This window comes from Antrostomus carolinensis, unplaced genomic scaffold, assembly GCF_000700745.2.
Source record: "Antrostomus carolinensis isolate BGI_N321 unplaced genomic scaffold, ASM70074v2 scaffold11797, whole genome shotgun sequence".
Taxonomy (NCBI): domain Eukaryota; kingdom Metazoa; phylum Chordata; class Aves; order Caprimulgiformes; family Caprimulgidae; genus Antrostomus; species Antrostomus carolinensis.
Window position 1 is genome coordinate 20,734 of NW_010329536.1, and position 26,140 is coordinate 46,873.

At 39.4% G+C, this 26,140-nt stretch overlaps 1 protein-coding gene across 1 annotated transcript in view; it reads left to right on the plus strand.

The window, feature by feature from the left end:
* ARHGAP6 (Rho GTPase activating protein 6) overlaps nucleotides 1–26,140 on the plus strand; it is a 46,231-nt gene that overhangs the window by 7,540 nt on the left and 12,551 nt on the right. The window contains exons 3-8 of the mRNA XM_010172611.2: nucleotides 5,321–5,577; nucleotides 10,375–10,570; nucleotides 13,740–13,795; nucleotides 17,523–17,673; nucleotides 18,788–18,936; nucleotides 22,253–22,432. Of these exons, the coding sequence (XP_010170913.1) occupies nucleotides 5,321–5,577; nucleotides 10,375–10,570; nucleotides 13,740–13,795; nucleotides 17,523–17,673; nucleotides 18,788–18,936; nucleotides 22,253–22,432 (989 nt within the window). The remainder of the gene's footprint in view (nucleotides 1–5,320; nucleotides 5,578–10,374; nucleotides 10,571–13,739; nucleotides 13,796–17,522; nucleotides 17,674–18,787; nucleotides 18,937–22,252; nucleotides 22,433–26,140) is intronic.

The following is a 26,140-nucleotide window of genomic DNA, read 5'->3' on the forward strand; positions in this document are numbered from 1 at the left end:
CTAGAACATTTTATCAATAAACCAGCTTCATTTTGCCTTGGTTCCGGTAAACCCTACAGGTGAACTAAGAGACCTGCTCAGAAATAATAATCATTTGTTATGTGATTTGTTGAGCAACTGAGAATCATCCCTTTTGCTGATGTTTCTGTGGGGAATGTAAATACTTGACAGGTTCGTCTGCGGGGCCTTAGCAGAGCTGCTCTGTGTGCTGGAGTTTCTGAGAAAAGGCCTTCCTGCTAACGCTGTGGCTTATGCAGATCCAGCAGTAGGTGTTTTGGTTTTTCTTTAATTCTAAATTCTTGAAAATGTGTGTTTACTTCCTAGCCATGTTCAGTAAATTTAGAGGCATTTCTTAAAGTTTGCATTTGTTCTTCAGTAATTCAACCTATCATGATGTCAGTATGCCTTGGCACAGCATAAGGACAGAGCTGAATAGATTTTCTTTTTTATTATAGTTTATCAGAAATGTGGGTTTTTTAAGCCTTTCCAGCACCCCACAATGCATTGAAATTTTTTTTCAAAGTGTTTCTCATACTCTCTAGTCATGCAAAAGGTTTTTTTAAGCAATATTCTGACATATTTTGTACTAAAGTCAACTACAGGACTAAAGAGCCTCTTTTTTTTTTTTTTTTTTAAGACCTATCCATAGGAAGAGCCTAAGTAATTGTGAATGCCTTATATCACTCCTTGAAAGTCAGTGAGCTCTGACTAGCTGGAAAAGAGAGTTTTAGTCACAGAACTGATGCTGAGAACACTGTCTTATCTTGAATCTTCTGGAGTTAGTGCAGGGTTTTGACGAACCTTCAGATGGAAGGAGTTTTGCCATTCCCATTATGGATCAAGGTTTCAGTTTTCCTTTTTTTCCTACTTCCATCACTCTCTCTGTGGATCCAAAGGAATTAATTTCAGTCAGCAAAACAGAGTTACTCAGGCTGGCTATATGAGGAGGTTGACTTAAAGACTCCTCCCAATTTAAATAGAAGTAGTATAAGCACCTCAGTAGATCTTGGCCACGGGGTTTTAGTAGCTCAAAAACAGCACTAAAACTGTGCTTAAGAAAAAACCTCCAAGTGCTGTATTGTATGCTGTTCACTTTATTAGCATCAAAGGTCTCATTAGGGTCTAGAGTATAGACCTCACTGGTTCTTAATAGACTGTTATGGTTTGTGGGATGGAAACCACAATTTTCACCAGCTGAAACTTCAGAGAAGTCTTTGAAACTATACTTGGATGGGGTGGCATGAGGCCAAGTAAGCTAACCATATGGGTCAACATCCTGGATATCATCATTTGATTAGCAAAGAAAAGGATTTCTGGTCACCGAAACTCTTACTTGATCTGACTGTGAGTTTTTCTGTGATATGCTGCTTTTTATTAGAAAAATGCTGATTTGCCACCACAGAAAGATTTCTTGGGAACATACCAGTTTTGATCAAAATTTTGTTGAGAAACTTGCCTCAACTGCAAGATGGACTTTACGATAAGAGAAATTATGCACTTCTCCAAAATAGCAAATTATCTTCTTTGCCAGTAAATCCTAAAAACCAGAATGGATCAAAAGTCAAATTCTTATATGCTGCTGGCTAAGGGTATGAGTCTGCATTTCCAAGCTGATTACCCAGTCTGCCAGGTTGTTTCACATTTTTTCATAGTGCTTTCTGCAAATTTCTTTTTAAGCTGTTCGCTCTCCTAATTGAATAAGTGATCAAATTTTTGTTGAGTTTACAGAGAGTAAGTGAATTTGTAGCTGTGGCACTCACTTAGTATATATACAGCAGACGAACATTTCTGCCCCTGCTCTGAGGAATGTTTCTTTGTACAAATGAAACATCTCCAACAGCGGAGGTCTCCAGCCTACAGCAGTAAATAGGTAGTTGATACTTTTACCTTGACTGCGAGACCAGAGCCTCAAACCTACACATCTTATGTCTGAGTCAGTGCCCCATCAATGAATTGCTAAATACTTGGCATGACTACAACTCTTTCTTTTTTTTAATTAATTTGAAATGTCAAGAAGGCTAGCATTCACTCTAATGGACATGACACTACCTGTCCAACAAGGAAGTTGTTGTGATTGAATACGCCTGAAGAGTGGTGGGCAAAACATGCTCCCATGGCACACAAGCACAGCTAGTTTTGGTGGGAACTTGAGGCTGTAGCCAGTCTGCAGAGAGTACAACCAATTCTCTTAATTTCAACAAATGAGCAAAAAGTTACTGTCTTTGCCAGTTCTTTAACATAATTACCACTGCCAGCCAGCATGACTTCCATCTGTATTTAGTTTGAAAATCAGCCAGTTGGTTTTCATCCAGTTCCCCATCTCTGCCAGACGTTGAGAAATCAGAGAAGTGGTTTATGTCCTCTGAGAAGGAGGCCTACAGCAAAGCAGCCTGGAGTAGAGGCTCAGTGTCCTTTCACTGCTCCACAGACACACTGAGCAAGAGCAATTAAAAACCTAGCATTCCACACCTGAGAGTTCTTAAAGAGGAGCAACACCTACCTCAGAATACCAGCTTCTACATTACTGAAGTCAGGGAGAGGGTCATTTAAATGAAGTTCTTTTAATGAAACAGTGCTGAGAACTCATCTCCAGCTGATCTTGTCCCACTTGATCCTTGTGCTGTAGGATCAATGGCATCAGCATGCTGCAGGCCATCACAGCCTAGAAGGCCAGCCATATCCTGGACTGCATCAAAAGACATGTGGCCAGCAGATCAAGGGAGGTGATTCTGCCCTTCTACTCTGGTGAGACCCTACCTGGAGTACTGTGTCCAGCTCTGGAGTCCTCAGCACAAGACAGACATGGACGTGGACCTGCTGTAGTGGGTCCAGAGAAGGGCCACAAAAATGATCAAAGGGGTGGAACACCTCTCCTATAAAGAAAGGCTGAGAGAGCTGGAGTTGTCCAGGGAGACCTTATTGCAGCCTTTTAATATTAAAGGGGGCCTATGATAAGATGGGGGCAAACTTTTTAGCAGGGCCTTTAGTGATAGGACAAGGGGTAATGGTTTTAAACTAAAAGAGGGGAGACTTAGACTAGATATAAGGAAAAAAATTTTTACAGTGAGGGTGGTGAAACACTGGAACAGGTTGCCCAGAGAGGTGGTAGAAGCACCTTGCCCAGAGAGGTGGTAGAAGCACCGTCCCTGGAAACATTCCAGGTCAGGTTGGATGGGGCTCTGAGCAACCTGATGTAGTTGAAGGTGTCCCTTCTCACTGCAGGGGGGTTGGACTAGATGACTTTGAGAGCTCCCTTCAAACCTAAACCATTCTATGATCACTGTTGTCCCATCTCAATTTAAAGCACAAGTGTCTGAGAGCCAAAAGCAGAGAAATATTTCATGCTCAGGAATTCATTTGGCTCAGTGGATTTTCTCAGGAAGTATTGTGGAAGTACAGATAAATAGGTGTGCTGGAGGTATAACAAAGTACCTGGTTAGACAGCCAGAATGGGAGACGTTGCATCTGTGTGTTCCAAGTTTGTGGTCTTAAATGTTAATTGAGAAGATAATTAACAAAAGTAAAAAAAAAAAAAACCCAAAAACCTAATATTTTCATCATTTTAAAGGCACACTGCTGGGTACAGGAGGTACGGGTCTAACTCAGGACTTCTGGAACTGACAATCCCCACATTGCTTGATACCCATGTGATGATGTTCTTTCTTGTCCTAAATTAAATACACATGGTTTTAGATGTCATTTTTCTCTCAGGTCACCTCCAGACTTGCTGATATCTGAGGCTCTGCTTCCTGGTTTAGTTTTGTCTGGCCACCAAAGCTAGTTCTTGTCTTAACTTTTCATACTTCTAAAGAACAGTAATGTTTCCCACCAAATCAGAACAGGCCTTTGTCTCTTTAGTATGATAGGTTGGTAGTGTCCTCATTCAAGATTCATAAAATATACTCCTCTTTTCAATGCCTTGCTTTAATCTTAATGATAATGCAAACCTAGATAAAATTTGAAAGTGTCATCAAAGATATAGTCAGACTTAAAGTCCCAGGAGGAACTTAAGCTTTTAATCATTTAGACAGTTGTGGCAAAAGAGAAGGATAGTATATAATGATTTTTTTGGTTGCTTTTTTCTTGTTGTTGTTGAGAAGGATAGTATATAATTTTTTTGGTTGCTTTTTTCTTGTTGTTGTTGTTCCTTTTTTCATACTTAAAAAAAATGTTGCTTTTCATCTCTGTTGCTTTATTTATTCCTGCTACAGGCAGGTCTGAAGCTGGAACCAAATAGAAACTGCACCCATGGGATGAATAGAGTCAATAGCTACTTTTTCATTCCATTTGAGCACAAAACAGTTCTAGTTGGCAGCCTGTCCTAATGGTTTTGGTTTCTACTACTCTCAGATAGGTCTAGATTGGAAACTTGATGATGAGAATTTCAATGTTGTTGACTGATTCATAGTAGAGCATTTTTCTGTTTTGTAAAAATATTTGAGCATTTTACTTTGAGACCCGAAGTCTGAGACCTGAGCATGCTGGTTTTGTACATTGCAGTTACACTGATGTGGGATGAGATTATATTCTTTTTGTTAATTGAGAGATACCTGTATTCTCCCATATATCTATATATTCATATATATTTTTGTACTGTTACAAAGGACCTTTATACTGATATACCACTGTTAAATTGTTTTAATATTGCCAGTATGTTAAAGCAGTATAGTTCTTGTATCTATTTAAAATCATATCCTTGAAGGCTTAGTTGAATAAGTGCACTTACAAGCTCCCTGCACAGGTAGGTACATACCTTCCTGACCTGTAATGAGACCCATGCACGTACCTGTACCCTTTGACTCTGGTGTCCTGCAGTATTTGTGAGAAAGAAACCTGGTGAAGGGGTCTGAAATGTAAGAGAGCTGTGGCATGGTCCCGCCAGGCTCCCCAGTCTCAGGATTAGGTTACCAGGACCTCTGATGGCCCTCTGTGCTATCCAGATGTAGCCAAAGGTGCCTGACTTCCAATTGCTTTCAGTGGAAGTTAAGATCTTAACTAAATCCACTCCCAAGTGATTTCCCAAGATTCTGTGTGGTATATCTTGCATGATCTAACTGGAAACAGGATTCAGATACCATGGGCTACAATTACCTGGCATGTCCTCACTATTATTTTTTTTTTGTTTGAATGTTGTTGTTGTTGTTGAGTTTTTTTGTTGGGGTTTTTTTGGGTATTTTTTGCAGTCCAGTACCTCATTGGAATTATTACATATTTAAAGGGACTTCAGATTGTTTGTCTTTTCAACAGCTTAATACTGAATTCTTTTCAGTACTAAATAAATATCAGATGTTCAGTAAATATTAATTTGTTTTTGTTGCAGAATTTATTCCCCAGGCTTTTGGAATGCCCTTGTCCCAAGTGATTGCTAATGACCGGGCCTACAAACTCAAGCAAGACTCTCAGAGAGAAGAACAAAAAGATGTTTCAGATTTTGTGGCCTTTCTCTTGCCATTTGGAACTAAAAGACAGAACAAAGAACTTTCAAGCAGTAACTCATCTCTTAGCTCAACCTCAGAAACACCGAATGAATCCACTTCTCCTAACACACCCGAGCCAGCACCACGAGCAAGGAGACGTGTAAGTAGACCCACCACGGTGTGGTGCATGCCAGTAGGTCCAGAGGGTCTAGCTGAAGCAGGAAGAATCTCGGTTGTGTATGTGGATTGTGGAATATTTCTTCTGTCATGTTCAAACAGTGATTTTTTTATTATTTTCAGGTGGAAGCTAGCCTGATCAATACTGGAACAGGTTGCCCAGAGAAACTGTGGATGCCTCCTCCCTGGAAGTGTTTAAGGCCAGGCTGGATGAGGCTTTGAGCAACCTGGTCTAGTGGAAGGTGTCCCTGCTGATGGCAGGGGGGTTGGAACTAGATGATCTTTAAGGTCCCTTCCAACCCTGACTGTTCTATGATTCTATGAATACTAGAAAATTCTAACTGTAGTGGAAATCTTTCTCTGGTGCTGGTGGAAAAAGATCATATGGACTGTGCAAGTCTGTTACAGATCACAAAGTGGCAGAGAGATTATTTAGAGGGTTTCTGTTCACTCCCTTTATTAACCTCCTTCTGTCTAGGTCTTTTAGATTTAACAAATTCCATCCATCTTCAACCTATTTTTTTCAGCTCAAGGAGACTAAATCTGTGTGATTGATATTTATATGTATACTTATGTCAGTCTAACTCCACAAACTTGGAAATATATCTAACAATTAATCCCTATCCTAATATTAATAAAAATCCCCTTGATCTAATTCTGATCATGTCCTCAGTGGTTAGTAAGAAGTTGTCAGAGTAAATTTGTTCCAGGCTCTTTGAAGGACATTCATGCATCCAGGCTATGAAAAGGCCTTCGGTAGCAGAAGACACTGCAGTGGTTTGGGTTGAATGTTAATCTTGCATGTAAGATAGGTAACTGGTAGACCACTTGTTTGCAAGGTTCTATTCCTTTAAAGTAAATTTTATGCTTGGACCTTTCCAGTTTTCTGGTACTGCAGCTAGTTACAGCAGTTATCTCTAGGATAAAGCCTGCTTCATAGAAATGTTGTGTAGAGCTCTTCAAGCCACGGTGTTAAGAGGGGTAGAAATGGAGTAAATTGCAAATTAAGAGAAGATTGAAGAGCCCCATGACCTGTCTTCTTTCCCTCTGGCTGTCAGCTGAAGCTTGAAGTGTCTGCATTCTGTCTGCAAATAACTGAGGGCATGATATTTGAAGAAGTTTGCGTTCTTATATATGCATAATGCACATCTGTTGGCCTGTCCAGACCATAAGAACAGGCAGCTGTGTTCACACAAAAGTGCAAAGTACACTTGAATATAAGTGTGAAAGGAAAACCACCAACTTCTTTCAGAATTTGGCATAGGCAGTGACAAAAAATAGAAATTTGCTGTGTACACCCAGAACCTGTTTTCATATGAGGGAAAGACAGTTCTTGTGTCTAGATATGGGACATCTGCTGTTCTTTACATGAAGTTTGGTGAGATCTCTGACATGCATTTGGCCAGCGAGCAAGGAGGAGCATGGATCCTTTGTTAGATGCAGGGGATAAAGCTCCATCAGGACCAAGTTCCTAGAAACCCATGAAGGTTTTGTTTGGTTTGTTTTTTTCGTTAATACCAGGATTGCAGCTTTCAGGGTATGGAATTTGTGGCCGTTAGTCTATACCTGTGAGGATGCAGTAGTACATAATTTACCTACAGAGAAAGTAAGAGTAGGCTGAAGGGGTTAGTGTGACGTGGAGGGCGCTGGCATTTTCTCTTGGGACTGAACCTCAGTTATTCAGTAATACACTTAATGAATTGTCAATTATTTAGCATTAGTATCAACTCATGTCACATATCTTGTCTGTCTTTGGCCTTTATACTTCTGCTGATCAACGTAGTTACTCTGCTCCCCTGAGTTTTTTTAGTGGATGGCAAGGCAGCATGCATTTATCTTTTATTTCTTGGGCAGTGTTGCATTGTTTATTTTCAACTATTATCAAGGCAAGTGCTTAAAAAAAAAATTAATGCATTAGTATATGCAATTGATACAACCAGTTTCTCACACAAACGCTGCACAGAAACCTGGAGCACAGTCCTGCTAAAGTTGAATTGGAGGGATTGTTTATCACTGTGCCATTCACTTTGTAACCATGTCTGTCACTTTTGTGTATTGCAGTGAATCTTTAAACACTCAGCTGAGGCTTTCAGTAAGGGATATAAGGTAGTGCTGGCTGCAGAGCTCACCGTACGAGAGCTGTGGTTTATTGCTCCTTCAAGAGCTAGACAGAAATCACTGTTGCTGCGTTTTCTGTGAAGGATTTTTGCCGAGCGGTTGAAAGTTGAGATCATGGTCATCTAGCAAGTCACTTTCTATGTGCTTATTATAGAGAATATTCTGACTTTCTATTAATATATTATTTTTATATATATATTATGCAGCCAGAATTTATTCATGTATCGGGAGCGCAGTCATATTGCTTTACTATTGAAATAGCATAATGTTGGGAGTGAAAATGGATCTGTCATGGATAGTACTTGATCCCGTGCATACTCTGTAATATTGCTCATCTTTTCCAAAGAGAAAAGCTTTCTGTAATCCTTAAAAAGTAAAGAAAAGCTTAATCTGACCTTTATTCCACACCTGTCCCTCTGGCTTTCATTTTCTTTTTCCTCTTCCCATCTCCTCTTTAATCTCCACTTTCCTTCATGTTAGATTTTGAGCTTGTCATAGTGTATCAGGGACTGGTATCCTTTGTCTGCGAAGGTGGTGCCTGGTAGATGGAAATTGATTTTTCTTTGCTTGCTGGACTATTGCAGTCCAAGTAGCGCTGTGTCTGATAATAGTCCTGCAGTAGTGGGCAGCAATGTGAATGATCTCCTGCCTCGTTCCTCAGCAGGCATATAGGTCTGGCTGAGCCCTAATGAAAGGTCTGGCTGAGTTTGAGCTGGATCCATGGAGTATGTTGGTAGTGTTTTCCTGTACACTTGGGAATTTAAAATCAGAGCTGGCCTGGACCCAGAATCGTAAAGCAGTGCTGTGCTTCAGCCACTGAACTCAAGGTCACTCTTCCTAAAGCCAGCTCAGTGCACCAGTTAATCCACAACTTTGATAAAACGCCCAAGCATAATGGTGCACTGACTGTATTTACATCTATTTTAGGGATCTGAATCCGACTTAAGTGACTCTGTGATAATAATGATTCATGAGGTGAGGATGCTTTGCAGACAGGGAACGACCAGTAAAGGCAGGGTATAAAGGAGGGCACTTGTCATACAGGAACTGCCTGGGAGCTGTAGCGGTGAGGATGGTGTTCGGATTTTCAGTGCAGTCTGCTAATTTGACTCTTAAAAACAAAATAGAAAAATTGTTCAGTTGGAATTTTACACACATGGATCATAGCCTGAGATTCTTGTTTGGGTGTGGAATGTTTGTTTGTTTCCTTTTGGCAGGAAGTGGTAAAGAGAATCAAGCGAATGTACTTCTGAGAGACATTAGAAATCAAGGTCAAAGTTCCGTTCTAAAGGGTCTAGATATATGGGTCCAAAAAAATCTAAAATCTTCACTGTATTTTATTTATAAGTCTTCCATGGGTTATAAGAAACAGAACTGTACTAGGTAAGTTAGATGCTTCATTTAAAAGATATTATGAACTAAAAACTTTTAAATTCATTTGAAATCTCAGTGGACTTTGTACGAGCTGCCTATGGGTTGGAAATCTTTGTAAGTTCAGTTGTCTAGGCTGATGGAAGAAAATATTTCTAGAGCTTGAAATTCCCTAGCAACTGTATAGTTCTCATTTAATGAACACAGAGATCTCACCAGCAGTCTCTGAAATACCTGTCAGCAGAACAGCATACTTTTAAGAAATTAGAGTTATCAGCAAAGTTTTGAATGGGAATTTGTTTTCTTCACTGTTTCTTAGGATGATATGCTGGATCCCTATACAGTACATTTTATGTTATTATAAAATGTATCCTTTGTTTCAGAAAGAAAGAAGAGAATTTACAATAGATATTTGTAATGAGAATTAAAACAAAAATTTTCCTTTTTGTTTTATTATTATTATTTATAAGCCTAGATTTCCCCTGAAATGATTTTGTGTGGTAAGTTTAATAACAACTGTGGGAAATGGCCATTTTGAAGTGACAGTAATCTTGTGGTTTGAAAAAAAAAATAAAAAAAAATCTTGATTTTTCAAGTGTGAACATTGAAACATGCTATAAATCTCCTGCTGCTTTATCCTTTACAGACTGCTTGAACTTCTGTGCCTTGCTATAATCCAAACATAGTTTTCAAAGCTTTCTTTAAAATTTTAGTGATTTTAAAATATTAAGATACATAAAGTAAAATGATCTAAAAAATATTACCCCTCTACTTCTCTAATGTGTCTTTGTTCTGTGGTAACATGGGATTATTTCAGTCTCTGCAGTTGCATGTATTTGTGGTTTTAGTTAACTGTATGTGGTGTATAGTTGTAAATCTGTTAGCATCATTTCCACTGATACAATGGCCCAAGCTGCAGAAGAAATAGAGAATCAAGTTTAAAAATGTGTATAGATCTCCATGCTCATAAATACTGCACTGCTGAGGTGCACACACCACATTTCATCCTTGTTCTTACGTATGTGCAGGCTTACAACAATAAAAAGGCGTGCTGAGTGGAAAGCATTTAGTTTTTTCAGTATCTAATTTGTGTTCCTTGTAGTGTGGTAATAGTAGCATTGGTACCATTGTGATTTTCCCATCTATTACACTGGTACTATCACTTCAACAATTTACAAAAACTGCATAGTTTGTTTAAAATGCAGATAGGCAAAAGTCTTTGATAGATAAGGTCCTGTGGTGTTTAGATTTCTCCAGCTGTACTGATTGGTTATGTGTGTGTATTTTACAGGGTGCGATGTCTGTGGACTCTATTACAGATCTCGATGACAATCAGTCACGATTGTTAGAGGCTCTCCAGCTCTCTTTGCCAGCAGAAGCCCAGAGCAAGAAAGAAAAGGCAAGAGATAAGAAACTAAGCCTGAACCCTATTTATAGGCAGGTTCCGCGGCTTGTAGATAGTTGCTGCCAGCACTTGGAAAAGCATGGTAAGAATATTTTGTTTTCCCAGGAGTGGCAGATATATTTTTACTATAACATAAATAAAAAGGTATTCTGAGAAGCAAGGATATACTTCTAATTGCAAGGACATATTTGAAAGTCAGACACTTTCCCTCCTGTTTTGCCTCTCACTAAAGATACTGTCTCACAAATGATGACTCAGATGGTACCTTTTCAATCTAAGGATCTGTGCTACAAGGTTGCAAACTGACCCATGCAGCATGGGGGATGAGATGTTTCTTGAAGGTCACTCATCTCATAGTGGAGTGCTCAGCTCTGCAGGAAGGCCTCTTCATACCTCACAGGCTTACCCATACCTTGAGAATGAAAGTCTGAAACGTGCCGATCATCCTGGAGTCATTCTTTGCAACCAGTGGATCTCAAGTCGTAAGAGCTAAATTAACCATTTATACTGCAGTGCAAGACTTAACTAGAAACAGCATTTGAAGATAGAGGCTCAGAGAAATAAAAAAATCCCATGCTAAATTACGTTAAGCTCCAAGAAGCTTTTTCTTGTTCACAACAAGGCTTGCAGGCTGCCTACTTGGTTTATCCTTGGCTTCAGTCCTCCTGACCAGCCTCAGGCTCAGGCCTGCCCTCTCCAAAGGGAATTCTAAACTCCTGCCAATATTTTTCTCATGTCTTCATGATCGTCCAGACACAAGCCTCCCACCAGCTTTATGTAATTCAGAAACAATAGTTAATCAAGGTATCTGTTCAACATCTCTCCCAATGTATCTTAGTCTTGTAAAGATTTCTGATGATAATTGAAATAACTTGACCACAGCAGGACCGAGTTATCACATGGCCACATAATAAACAAACCGTTAAGTAATGGTGATTGCAACACCAAATGATGCATTTGATGCTTAATTTGACCAGAAAGAAATCATTTACTGTCTCTGAATGAAAGGCTTTTGCAGATGAGGGATTGCAATTTAAACAACAATGCTAAGCTTTTACAACCATGTTGCTTACACATATATAAAGAAAAACTGTGAAAGAGAGTAATTGTTAGCCTTTTACAAAGATTAGATATCATGGCTGACAAATAAGTGTGAGGATGATTAAGTTTGAGATGAATGACTTCTGTCCCTTGAAGCAAGGGTAGCTGAGTTTGGAGAACATAAAACTGTCTGAGTCAGCCAAAAAATCCATCCAGCTGACTATCCTTTGGATACTCTGATTTTATGTCACTTGACCATCTGTGATAAATTTAATCCACTTAACCCACTGTCACAACAAAGATTCTTTTCTTTACAACACTCTTTACTAAAATATTTGTTTTAGGTTGAAGTTTCCTTTTAAAGAAGATGTATGTTTTTTGTGCATTTTCTAAAAGTGCACTGTAGTACCCCACAACACGATAATCTGAGATAATTTGTGGCAAATATTAATGTTCTTCAATGTTCAATTTAATCCACCATCCACAAAGCAGTAATCGGGATTGGTTGACTTCGAGAAATTTAAAGATTTCAGAAGGACAACACTACTGTTTGCCTGTTGGCTTTAGGGACAATAGAGGACTTTCTGTTGTAGCGACAATCCTGTAGCAACATCATTCCAGGCTATATGATGGACCAGGTTTCTGATTCTGAAAATACTTACCTGTATGCATAGGTCCTTTAGGCCAATTTTTCAGCAACAAATCACCTAGGTGCTTCTCACTAATGCTTTAAATGATAATTTTGAACATTATATGACAAAAAATGGTTATGTTTTTAGGCATGAAAGCCCCAGGCCTTGTTCAACTTCCCTGTTCTCCCTGGGATCCTGTCCCCGAGTTGTAAAGCCTTGACTTCCTGCAGACCTGCAGCATAAAGCAAATACTATGTTTGTGTGGAAACTGGTAACCAGCCTCCAGTTTTTGCCCAATATGAGTATCTCCATCTCAGATGATTCCCTGCCAACGTTCCTGGATTTACTGAATGTTATTCCATCAATTTAATTTTCTGTTAACCAAAGATAGAGAATATTTGAAGAGAGGTATCAAGTTGAAACTAAAAACTAAAAGGTATAATCATGTCTGAATTTCTCTGATGAAAATCTGCAACTCCAAGCACCCCTGCAAAGCTACACATCTGCAGCAAGCAAGTGTAGCTGTATGGCTGTCAAAAGGCATTTCTTTTGCAAGGTTATTTTACGTGTCCTCTATGTCAGTAGAGATAATGAATGTTGCAGAGTAGCCTTTGTTAGACCATAAACTTCTCAAAGCTTATAGATAATTTAATCCCTTTTGCAAAAAATGTCTGACTGTGTAAAATGACATTATGAACATGCCTGCTTAAGTTTCCAAGATTTCCACTCACATCCTCACTGCTAAAGACCATGTCACCTCATTTACTCTCAGATTTTGCAGTTTGTGTTACTTGGCAAAGTATGTCCATTCAACAGCCACATTTTCATTTGTTTGATATCCTGGTAATATCTACAGGGCTAGAAGGAGGTTTGCACTGATTTCTAATGGAACAGTAGGCAACACCCATTTCCAAATCACTTTAAGTCTAAATAACACAAGAGGCACACCTTCTGCACTTTGCCTGAAGTACAACAGTACTACTTTATAGCTTTCCTTCTATATAATAGCTGTTCCTACCCTATAAACCACACACAGCTCCCAGGTAGAGTAGTTCTTCCCTCTTGTAAGCTACCTGAGTGCCCTACTTATGTACCTTTGAAGGAAACTCTCAGCTTTGTCTTGACAGGCATTATAGAGCCAGCAGGCAACTCCAAACACCAGCTGGTTCCTGTATCCAAAACACAAATCAGTGCCTAAGTATTTAGTTATTTTATTGCCTTTTTCCTTCGATGCCAGTTCTGGAAGTGCCATCTCCAAACACTAAGTAGTGCCTCACTCTCTGCATACGTCTGTCCCTCATGGGGTAGCAGTGGCACTACCAAAATGACATCACAAGAAATGTTACAGAGATGCCATTTTGCAGGTTAGGGAACGTGAGGTCTTTAAAAACTGCTGTGGGTGGCTTCTTAATCCAACTGAGTTTTGCCTCAATGTGGTAAGTACGAGTTTGTAAAGAAATACATTGCATTTTTTTTTGTTCTTTTAAGTGCATATATAGCCCAGATTGCTTTGGTTCAATGCAATTTTCAGCAGAAAATTAAACAATAAAACAGTTGTCTGATGTGCTACACTTGCAGGTCTTCAGACAGTAGGAATATTCAGAGTTGGAAGCTCAAAAAAGAGAGTAAGACAGGTGAGTGGATATGAATATGCTCTTCTCTCATCAGCTGTGATACAAACAAGCCTGATACCTTTCTATTAAGTTATTTCCTCCCCATCCGTCACCTGGTGAAATTCAGGCTTTCTGGGTCATTGACCTTACTGGCTTTTTGGTGGCTCATAACAGACCATTTTCAGTCATCTTCTAAATCTGGTGAAATCCTTGTCAGGTTCTCAGTTGGTTAACAGTCTCTGTGTGTTTTGCTCTGCAGAAGTAGCACAGGGTTGGAGATCCAATTAGACTGCAGTGATGAAATTTTCCAAAGGTTACACTGAAGGGAAAAAAAAAAATCTTGGCTGCTAGTTTCATCTCAGCAATAGCTGAAGCTCACAAAGTAAACCCAAAATGTAAATCTTTTTTTGAAAACTCACAGTATGGGTAAATATGCAAGTACAGAACAATCTCTTTGACCCTCAAATCACTACTCCCAAATATCACCTTTCTTTTACCCCTGTTAAACTTGAAGGCCAGAACAGACCCATCCAAGTCCTAGTCTCAGCCAAATGTTGAAAAAGCAAAGATAGTGTACAGCTAGGTTCCAGAGACAAAGTCAGAGTGGCTGTTTCCTCAGCCCTAGATGTTGTATTTTTGTTACTCCCAAAAGCTGGGAATACACATTGAATTAGAGCAGTAGAGAATAGTGATTAATGGATAAAAAAGTTACAGGAAAATACCCTTGCCAGGAAGCGTAAGACCAAAAAGATCAACTAGAAAAAAGCAAAATAAAACTTGACTGCATCTGATCCAAGAAATAATAGTCCTTTGTTGCAAAAACTACACAGTACAGTGTTTGGTGCTCTGGAAAGTTACCTTGATTAGCTCAGCTGACTTGATTCTGGCTGGTAGGAGAGGATAGCTTACTGATTTGTAGCTTATTCTCTAGCTGTTTCTATTGCTGTGTGGCTGGTGTAACAGCTAAAAACACTCATGGTCTGCAGAAGCAGTTGCTGAACACTGAACTAGGTAAAGTATTGAAAAGTAAGTTGCCTGTCATTTGCATTACAAGCTTCAATGTCAAAACATGTATTATCAATCACGGGTGAGTACAACTGCATCATACCTCAGGGGAAAAAGCAGAGGGCTTGTATCATTTGCTTGTAAATTAAACCTTACTTCAAACACCCATGACTTTCACCAGTTTTTCTTTTACTGTGTTTTCAAAAGCTGAGGAAATCAAGAGATTTGGGTATTTATGTATTCTATTACATGGACTAATTTGTTGAATTAGGTGAACTACTGTATTTCATTAAACAACATGGAAGCATCAGCTTGGCCCTTGCAGTTATAATAATAAATGCTGTCAACATGAACACATGGGAAAGTCTGGATTCAATTAAAATTCCTCTCATTTTCTGAACCATGGAAAGCCAAGCCCAGTACTCAGATTTTGGTGTGCTTTTGCAGCTGTTCGTTAATTTTTCTTGTGTAGAAAGTAAGCACAGTTTTGTTTCCTTTCCTCCCCCAGTTAGAAAATGTCCTATTTCAACTGTAGCTTGTTGCAACAAATATGTAAGTAAGCAAATGCATGTGCCAGTGAGGTTTTTGGTTGGTGAGCTGAAAGAGAAAATCTATAACAAGGACGTCTATTTCAAACCACCTCCTTCACATTCAGTGGGGTGTAGGACAAAGATTACTGGGCTAGTGTTGACCCAAGGTGGTAGGTCTGGTACATTGGGATGCCAGGTACCAGGTTGTGCCCAGAAACTATACAGATGCTTGAGGAGAGCATTGTTGCCAAACTTAGGGTGGGCAGCCCTTTATGCTAGAGCTGGTGCCTTGGGGGCAGCTCTGCAAGTGAAGCAAATGCTAGATACTGAATTTGAAGAGTGACATTGGCTGGAGCTCTGCTCTCCCATTCCCTCTCCTAGCAGGGATGTCCTCAATTCTTACCTCTTGAGCTCTGGTGGATGCTGTATTTCACTGGGTGTGAAATACATAAGTCTGAAAGTATTCCCTGTGAATGAAGTCTGAGAGACCTAAAGTTTAAACTTAGAAAGACACAGTTTTTAACAGCCATGATACCTGGGTGTGAGATGCGGCCGCGTTTCACCAAGAATTATCTGATATTGTGCTAATTAGGAGATTCTGTAGGCCTCACAGGATATCAGATTGGAAGTGCTGTATTCAAGACTGCAACAGCAATTTATGATTTAGGTAGCTATTTAGGAAGACCCAATTCCTGATGCAGGACTAATCTGTTTCCAGAGTTGCTTTTGGGCAGTAAGTGCAGAAGCGATCTTCTGGATAAGAGGTAGTTTATGGAAAAGTGATGTTTCTCATTTGCCACAAGTCTGAAGAATAGAACTGAGCTGAGAATGAAATCTCCAAGTTGTCACTGGAAAATCTTTGACCATAAATCAGTAGGGTGAAGCATAATACTAGATAAAGAACAAGTTCTGGTCTTCATAGCTTAATTATTCATTATTAATAATGACTAATATTAATATTTTTTAAAGTAGTCTTAATAAATTAGAAAGGAGGCTGTATTTTTTATAGAATACCTATCGCACCAGGTATCAAAGCACAATTTCATCTGAAAATACGTGATTTTCTACGTTCCTCCATGCTATATACAGTCAAGATAGATTTGCCTGTGATCAAGATTTGCCACAGGTTATCACAGACACATAGTTTGCTTGTGATTTACCGTCTTCCTTCTTTTTGATATGTCTGTAATAATCCTGGTAAAGAAAGATGATATCTCAAATTTCCTCTTGTTTAGTAAGATACAGATATAATTACTCTCCGAGAAGATATATGTGAGATCATGATACCTCGAATATTAGCAAAGATACAAAATTTTCTTAGGAAGTAGTTTTAAGATATCATGACTACTTTGAAAATGAAAAGAGAGTAAAAGGTGGAACTCTCAGCCTGCAGAAAGTATTTTGCTCTTGGTGATGGGAAGTCTCTCCAGAAAGGCAGGCTTTTATCTTTTCATAAGGCATATTGGATGTGGGAGAGGAATTTCTTCAGCCTTTGGGAAGTGTGATGCCTTTGAATTATACAGAATTTGTCTGAGGACTGTAACTGGAAAAAAAAAAAAAAATAGAGATGCCTCATAATAGTATTAGCTTGCTGTTTGTTAACTCCCTAATGATGATCACTTAGTGAATATAACTAAATTAGGAAGGCAGAACAAGATGTGTGTGGACAAATGCCATGAAGTCTCCTGGCTGCTTACTGCTTATGCTTAATTACAGTCTTAAATCACAAGAGAAATGTGAATTTGGTGGATTTTGATATTGTATTTTTATTAATGTTTTTGTACAAAAACATAAATGTTATGAAATGCTGTTTTAGTCTTTCTGGTTCTAAAATCTAAGGATAATGCAGTAAGTTGATATAAGAGCCTTTCTTGCAGTTTTCCTTATTCTCCCTGGTTTCTGCCTTTCATATTAATCTTTTAAATTCTGCAAAAATTATATTTACTTGGGCACATTTTTTCATAAAAGAGTGCCATGTATTTAGCTGGAAAGAAAGAATTGTATTTTATTACAGTCCAGTACAAACCTTAAGTTATGTATCATGGAATAAGAAGCACTTAGATATCAATTATATCTTTGACCTTACCAAAAACTAGTCATGTCCAGTCGGGAAAGTGAAAATGAGTAAATCACCATCTTAAAAGATTTTCTGTGTTGGGATGTACTAATTGGGACAATAAGTAACTGTGGTTTTGTGTCATGATCTTTTTCAGTTACGTGAAGAGTTTGACCGAGGCATAGATGTTGTATTAGACGAAGAGCACAGCATTCATGATGTTGCTGCTTTATTAAAAGAATTTCTGCGTGACATGCCGGACCCGCTTCTCACCAGAGAACTTTATACACCTTTCATCAACACTCTCTGTGAGCTCTGCAGCATCTTGATTTATCGATTTTTCAAAAGCTTACCTGTTTCAGTTCTTTATTCTCTACTCACCATATGCTTTCTTCTGTGCATTTAATATTCTAGCCTTGACTTGCTCCAAGTATTTGTATGATATAAATTTACTACAGTCTTTCATTGGTTTTCATAGTGTGTAAGTATAGCCCAGAAAACTAGAGCAACAGAGATTTCACTTATAATACCTATTTTCGCATTTATATATATAGGATGTGATTCATGTTATCTATTAAATCCTGACCCCTATCATTAGTTCAGCTGTAGCAGATGACAGACTCCCATTTGAATCCATTAATGCTTTTAATTTTTAGAGCCTTTCACTTGCCAAAATTCCAATCTGGCTTCAAAAGTTTAAGTTTCATCATAGTTAATGGTCCTCAAAGTCATTGTGTTAAGTACTCCCAAATGTGTTGCCTAAGACCTGAGTGCAGACTCCCACAGATTTGGGAAAAGTAAAATTGGACCCTTCAAGCTTAAGCTGCTGCTTGATATGTGTTCTTCAGATTCTTTCTAACCTTTACATCCAAGATCCTGCCTCTGTCCCTTCTTTCTCCACTGGCTACCATTGCATTTTATATGGTTAAAGAGATGGTGGTTGCAGCATGTCCTTTATATCTCTAATTACTTTTCCAGTCTCCTCTGAAAGATGTGAAATTGTAAGAAAACCCATTTAAAATTACTAAAGCATAAATCTGACTGGAATGCTTCACAATGGTGCCCTCTGTATAGCAGTAGCTGTACCTAAATGAATGGAGTAAGTAGAAAATTAAGCAGAATTTTTGTACCCAGTGGCAGTGATAGTGTGCAATATGAATTTTGCTCTCTTATAGGCTGAGGAAAGATCTTATGAACCTGTGGGCAAAATGTTGACCAACCAGGGCAAAAAATCCCTTAACAGTATTTGTTACACTTTTCATACTAACTTAGAGTTTTCACTTTTTCTTCTGATATTATAAGGGAAATGGTCCTTAAAGAAAGCTACTTTTACACCTTCCTTTGGGCTGGGAACAGTATATTTGTTTTGCTTTTAGGCTAGTTGGACTGATTTTCTTAGAATGTATTTTTTCCCCCTCTTAGTACTAGAGCCAGATGAACAGCTAAGCACCTTACAGCTTCTCATTTATCTTCTACCTCCCTGTAACTGCGATACCCTCCACCGGCTGCTGCAGTTCCTCTCCACAGTGGCTGGCCATGCAGAAGACACCACAGACAAAGATGGCCAAGAGGTAAGTCCTGGTCACCTCTGTCCTTTGACTTTGCTGAATTCATGGTCTGAAAAGAGATCTTTAAAGCTGTGAAACAAACATGATGGTGGCATGGAAGAGACTTCATATTCTTGCCTGCATATTTGCCATTTAGTTGTTTACTGTGTTCTTAGGGCTGTGAGAGTTTAATTTTGGTGTGACTAAATCAGTAAAGTATCTACCACTTCCATTTGTAGATTCACAGCATAATCGACCTTGTTGTTAAGAACATCTGGTGTTAGCCATCCTTTTCCTCTCCTTGTTTTATCCTGTTATATTCTGTGGAAAAAATACTCACATAGGGAAGTGTCAGGCATTCAAGAGTATGCTTTTTCTTTTCATCCTCTGCTGCTGCTTTCTTCTATGATTTCTGGACACAGCAGTTCGCTTCTTGGTTCCCTTAGTTTCCTTGTATGCAATGGATGGTGAAAAATAAATGAAGGACAGGATTATACCTGCATCCTTGTAACTGAACTGTTGGAATGAAGTCACTAGTGCAATCACTAGTTGGAGTCAGGGTCTGTCTTTGCCTGTTTTCCTTCTGGCCTCCTTTCTGTTGCATTCTGGACCAAATTCAGTGGAGAGGTTGGAGTGCACCTATCCCACAGAGACAAGAACACCCATAGCCATGTAGCTGAGCTGTACTTCTGAGCATTCACATGCATGCATCTCAGCCATTCATGCTAGAGAAGATCAGAAAATCCAGGCTTCCCATTTTCTACCAGGAAAATGCTTGAACTAGTGGGCTGCTCTGCAAAAGGTGGCAACTCCATTAACTTTGAGAGGGATACAGTCTTCCACTGCTGGACAAAAATTGTACCAGTGTATCTGTGGGAAGGACTTCTCTGTCCTCTGAACTTCAGCAGAGACTACTTCTGAGGTTACTTCCAAGAATCCTCTGAAACTACTGGAGAATTTTGTCTTCCAGATGGAAAACCCTACTGACTTCTGTCAGATTTGGTCACCATTTGCAGTTGGCCGATTTAACGATTGGCACTTTGAGACTGAGTTTTGCCAAGTTTCTGCCCCAAGTCCTAACTTCCAATGTGTTTTATGTGACTTCAAGGCCTACTTCACTTTTAAATCCCTTTTAAATGCTATTATTTTTGTCCTCAGCAAGGAGTTAATAAAAAAACCTACATGGCTATGATGGAGATCATTTAAAATGAGAAGCCTGTAACAATTGTACTCTGCTTAAAAACATTGCATGTATAAGCCAACTAAGGTTGTGGTCCCCCTGGTCCTGCAAAGAGTTCTCTGTTGGTTGAGGAATGTGCCCAAGAGCATCTTATTGCAGGGCTAAAGGGTGCTGCTTAAGAAAACTGGTTTGTCCCAACAGTTGTATCAAAGGCATTTTCATTCCTCTTAACACTACATCAACTCTGCTACAGGTATTATGGTAGGCAAATTTATGTGAGTTATCATGGTAGTATTGTAAGCATCAGGAATATTATGTGCAATTGGATATCTTCTATAGATAACACAATATTTTGTTCACAATTATTTAAGCTGTTCATTAATAATTTAGTGAATAAAGACATACAGATCAAGGGAAAGTATTTTATCAGACTGTTTGCTATCACTGGAAGGAAAACATCCAAGCTTTGGCACACAGTCCTTCTTCACGATTTCTTTCAAAAGCCCTTCTCTCACAAAGATGAAGATGGATGACTGAATTTATTAAAATTACTTATTCAGCTAATTTCAGTGGATATGTTTTTTTTTTTTAAGGGATGCCCTGAGGCTGCCCTTAAGAAAAGACTCACTGTTTGTACAGACAGCCTGCACATGCAGATGCCAGAGGCGCTACATGCCTGTACATCCTTGCTGGCTCAGTACTCTGACAGCATTTAAAAAGCAGGTCACCCGAAAAACAGTGGGGTGCATGGTGGTGGAGAAATGAGGGAGTGTACTGTACTCAGTCATGCTGGGATGAGTCTCTAAACAAAAAGCCAACATGTTTGTTATAAATGCCCATGCACCTACTTAGTGCAGATGTCTCTCCAAGATTACACAGTGGTCCCACCGATAAAAGTTCTTTTTTACTATCTTCTCTGTGCTGTCTACAGCTGTTTACAGTTGAACTCTGTAAAAAATAAACCAGGTGTAGTCGGTGCACAGATGTAAGTTTGACTAGAGTAAATGGCCAACCACAAAAAAAAAACAACCTACTTCAAAAAGATTTGTTTTATACCACTCATTTCTTGAAATACTGTTTTCACTGCCTCTTTTCAGTGCCTCTTCCTGTCCTTTTTTAAATTAATTCATTCAAATGTAACTGAAACAAATGAAAAATAACTCTCATGCTATTTTTTATTCTTTTAAAAAAACCTGCAAGAAATATTGGGTCAACAGATGAAATTCACTTACATAGTCAAACTGCTGGCATCTTCTTCTGCATTCCCAGAATAGCAACCAAGTGGAGACACAGAGAGGAAGTGCATGACCCCTGCTTTGTGCTCTGTTAAAAGAATAGAAGGGGGAAAAGTAGTCTAATCACAAGTATGACAACAAAAATTTTGATTTAATAATCTGTATGACATATTTTTCAGATAATTTCTGTCCAGCCTAGTATGTATTCCTAGCCTCCTTCTTCCTTCAAAATCAGGTTACTATTGCTTCTTTGAGCTCAGAGTTGGAGGGAAAAAAAAAAAAAAATCAGTAAAACAAAAAACCACCACACAACAAGTGGCATAAACTTTAAGCACGTTGTAATGAAACAAGCAATAACCCAGGAAAATATTAATAAAAATAAAGAGCATGCTCCTCAGTTATCTAAACTGTTTAAACATGAAAAAGTTATCTAAATAATAGATTTAGATATCTAAATCTCATAAATAATATCAGTTATCTAAACTGTTTAAACATGAAAAAGTTTTTTTTCTTCACTGTATCTGCTTCAAATTGTGAGTGCTACTTGCGAAAGCTAACCATTTTCAGTATTTGGTCCTAATATGCTGAGGTGGTGAAGTAGGAGAAGGTTTCCCTGAGTTTAGAAGAAGTATGCCACTGCCAAGCTTCCCGGGAATTAAGGGCAGGCAGCACTTCCACCTTCTACTCTTCCAATCCATTTGAAAATACATCCAGAAAATCCACAGTGCTTGTCGCAGACATGTCCAAACGAGGCGTTTCAACATTCCTAAAAATCATTCATTTTTTGTTTGGCTAGCACTTGGTTTTGGTTTTGCTGAATGAACCATCTGCCAAATGGGGTGTGTGTGGGATGTGTGTGTGGATATGTCTGTACATACATATCTGTATACATTAGACTCCACCTTCTTTATATGCTGTTTTCTAGATTACTGGGAACAAAATGACATCACTTAACTTGGCTACCATCTTTGGCCCTAACTTGTTGCACAAGCAGAAATCTACAGACAAAGAATTCTCAGTTCAGAGCTCAGCTCGAGCTGAAGAGAGTACTGCTATCATTGCTGTTGTACAAAAGATGATTGAAAACTATGAAGCCCTTTTCATGGTAGGTGGATGTTTCTTCACGTTACTCCTGTGCATTTCTGAGGTAAATGAGGAAATACCCAGGTGGTGTTAAAGTAGACTAGGATGAAATAAACTGTGGAAACTGCATTAAATTAGAGTCAGTTATTGTTCATAGAAAAAGTAGTCTTCTGTGAAGGAGAATGCTTTGCAGTAAAAATGTATACTTGTATCTTGCTGGAATGGTTTCTGTGTAGATAAGAATATCTTCCTTAGAAGATTTCTGTCTGTGGAAATGATGGAGTTTGCTATTCTGTTGTATACTCAACAACACACTAGCACTGGTCATTAGTTTTGAAGACAAGACTGAAAATGACCTTTCACCTCTCAGTTTTGGAAATCAGGGAGCCAGTTCTTCTGCAGGGAGTAAGAGATCCTTGGCTAATTTAAGGAACAACCTCCCCTACCAAAGACTTTCTTACTGGTTGGATGAGGAAGAAGAATAAAGCCTTCTCATTTGTCAGTTGGATAAGAGGGATAGTTCCTGAATTCCTTTCTGTTCTCTTGCTGAAGTGAAGTTCTTCATATAGGATTGTGACTTTGGACTTGGACATGTTGTTTACTTAAGATGCGGCTTAGTTAAATCACATTCCTCGTACCTAGCAGTTACCTGGACAGTTTATTCTGTGCCTTTATCTTTTCTTCTTTTTGTCTACAAAATTATTAGTCAGTTCATTTTGACTTGTGCCTGAGGGAGCCCTGCTCTGGGGTAGCAGAGGCCAGTCAGACATAGTGGGAGGCACTATACTGTCTTCATTTTAGTAGACATACATGTCTTAAGAATACAAGTAGTCTAGAAAAGGTGAAAATAGCTTTGGTTGTTGCATCTTGAAACTAAGCAACACCGTATGTTGTACTGAGGAGATCAGTTCCCAAAACAAGAGGAAGGATGCTCTGGAAACCTCCTTTGGTAATGAAGCAAAGCTGGGTGCTGGATGCCTTGATGGAAGAAGATGGACAAGCCTGGGCTGTGGGCACGTGAGACTGATGGCCACATAGTACTGTAAGGGGAAGGTGTCTACCAGATTTTAACAGGGAGCCCTGCCTTTCAGTCTTAGCCTCAGATGAACTTCTTTGTGGTTTTCTCGTCTTTTCCTTCACACTGTATTGCCTTTCATTACATCCTTTGCTTTATTTTTGCTCTTGTTCCAGTGAGACACTCAGCAATCTTTTTTTGGTTTTGTTTGTTTGTTTGTTTTATACTTTTTACAGTTTGGCAAAACTTCAGGTGCTATTTTTCCTTCCACAGCAGGAAAAGAAAGTGACAGAACTGCACTCTTGGGCGAAGGTCTGCTGGCCCAGAATGTGAATGGCACTAACAAGTTTAAAATAATACTTGAATAAGAATACTTGCAATACTTCTCAAGTTTTTGTATTGTTGTTTCTCTTTAAGAACATTTTACAGTACAGCCACACCTCAGCACATAATACTTCAGGCACACATTCAGACTTTGAATGTGGAAAGGGTGGGGCTTAGTGTTAGACTAACCTACATAAGGTCTCTCTTAATTGTGGTGGATTTATTCCTGTATCTCTTCAATGCTTGTATTTTCAGCTGAAGATTAAATACAGTACGGAAAAAAAAAGGAGTTTTCTTTTGTTTTTCAAAGTAGCTTTTCAGATTGCAGAGAGAGATTAGAATAAAATTTCAAAATTAGAGGCTAGCTGCATGTGAGTGAAAGACAAACCTATCTCAGATGCTCTCCTGAAAACTGAAATACATTGATGTGAAATTTATAGAAATGTCTAACAGATGAGCATCTCTGGGTGCTTTCTCTCTTCCCACTGCTATTGTTCAACAAACAATGTGGCAAGTTCTGCTTGTTTTCTGAAGTAATCTTTAAACTAACACAGCACTCGATCTGCAGGATTGTGTCAAATTGCACATAGTTAGTGTTTCATAAAGCTTCTACCAGGGTTTATTTTCAGTGTTTTTCATCAGCAGCACAGAGAGACTCTTTGTCTTCTGAAGATAATTAGCCCAGTGCATCATTTGGTAATAGGTGCATTGAAAGGAAAAGACTTGTACATGTAACTGTAATAGAACTCTAATTATTTGAAATCAAGCAGCGGCAATTTGTTTTCCAAACCCATAGGAGCGGGGCCAAACCAGAACTGCTGTTCATACTTGACATTTATGCTGCTTACAAAAATAAAGCCATCTGGACTCGAGCATTCACCTACCGCTATAAGATACAGTGTATTGCTGCCAAAGGAGACACCTCAAGGGTCCCTTCAGCCTTCTGTGTCTCAATAACTGTGATTCTTGTGGAGCAACCAGCCCCAAAATCTCAGAATATCTCTTACTCTACTGGAGTCCTGACAACCCCAGAGCCCTCTGATCCATCCCAGTATGTGCTCAGCAGTGCAACAGCTGTTACTTCAGCAGTGCTGTGGCATTGCTGAAAATAAGAGTTTACCATCTTTGGAAGGAGGGGAAGAGTACAAGGATGTTACTAGGATATACAGAGAGAAAATTAGAAAGGCAAAAGCACAGCTAGAACTTAATCTGGCCACCACTGTAACAGATAACAAAAAGTGTTTTTACAAATACATTAACAGCAAAAGGAGGGCCGAGGAGAATCTCCATCCTTTATTGGATGCAGCTGGGAACGTCACCACCAAGGATGAGGAAAAGGCTGAGGTACTCAATGCCTTCTTTGCTTTTGTCTTTAATAGTCAGAAAAGTCATCCTCAGGACACTCATCTCCCTGAGCTGGAAGACAGGGATGGGGAGGAGAATAAACCCCCCATAATTCAGGAAGAAGCAGTTAGCGACCTGCTACTCCACCTAGACTATTGCAAGTCTATGGGGCTGGATGAGATCCACCTGAGGGAGCTGGCTGAAGTGCTCACCAAGCTGCTCTCCATCATTTAGCAGCAGTCCTAATCAACCGGTGAGATTCCGGATGACTGGAGACTTCCCAGTGTGACACCCATCTACAAGAAGGGTTAGAAGGAGGATGTGGGGAACTACAGGCCTGTCAGCCTGACCTCAGTACTAGGAAAGGTTATGGAGCAGATCATCTTGAGCGCGATCACAAGGCAAGTGCAGGACAACTGGAGGATCAGGCCTAGCCAGCATGGGTTCATGAAAGGCAGGTCCTGCTTGACCAACCTGATCTCCTTCTATGATGGGGTGATGTGCCTAGTGGGTGATGGAAAGGCTGTGGATGTTGTCTACCTAGACTTTTTGATGTGGTCTCCCACAGCATTCTCCTGGAGAAGCTGGCAGCTTACGGCTTGGACTAGTGAACTCTTCACTGGGTTAAAAACTGGCTCGATGGCCAAGCCAAAAGGACGGTGGTAAATGGAGTTAAATCCAGCTGGCAAGTGGTCACGAGTGATGTTCCTCAGGGGTCAGTATTGGAACCAGCTCTGTTTAATATCTTTATCAGTGATCTGAGTAGGGGGATTGAGTGCACCCTCAGTCAGTTTGCAGATGACACAAAACTAGGAGGAAGCGTTGATCTGCCTGAGGGTAAGAAGACTCTACAGAGGGATCGGGACAGGCTGGATTGATGGGCTGAGGCCAATTGTATGAGGTTTAACAAGACCCATTGCCGGGTCCTGCGCTTGGCTCACAACAACCCCATGCAATGCTACAGGCTTGGGACAGAGTGGCTGCAAAGCTGCCCATCGGAAAAGAACTAGCCCGCAGTGTGCCCAGGTGGCCAAGAAGGCCAATAGT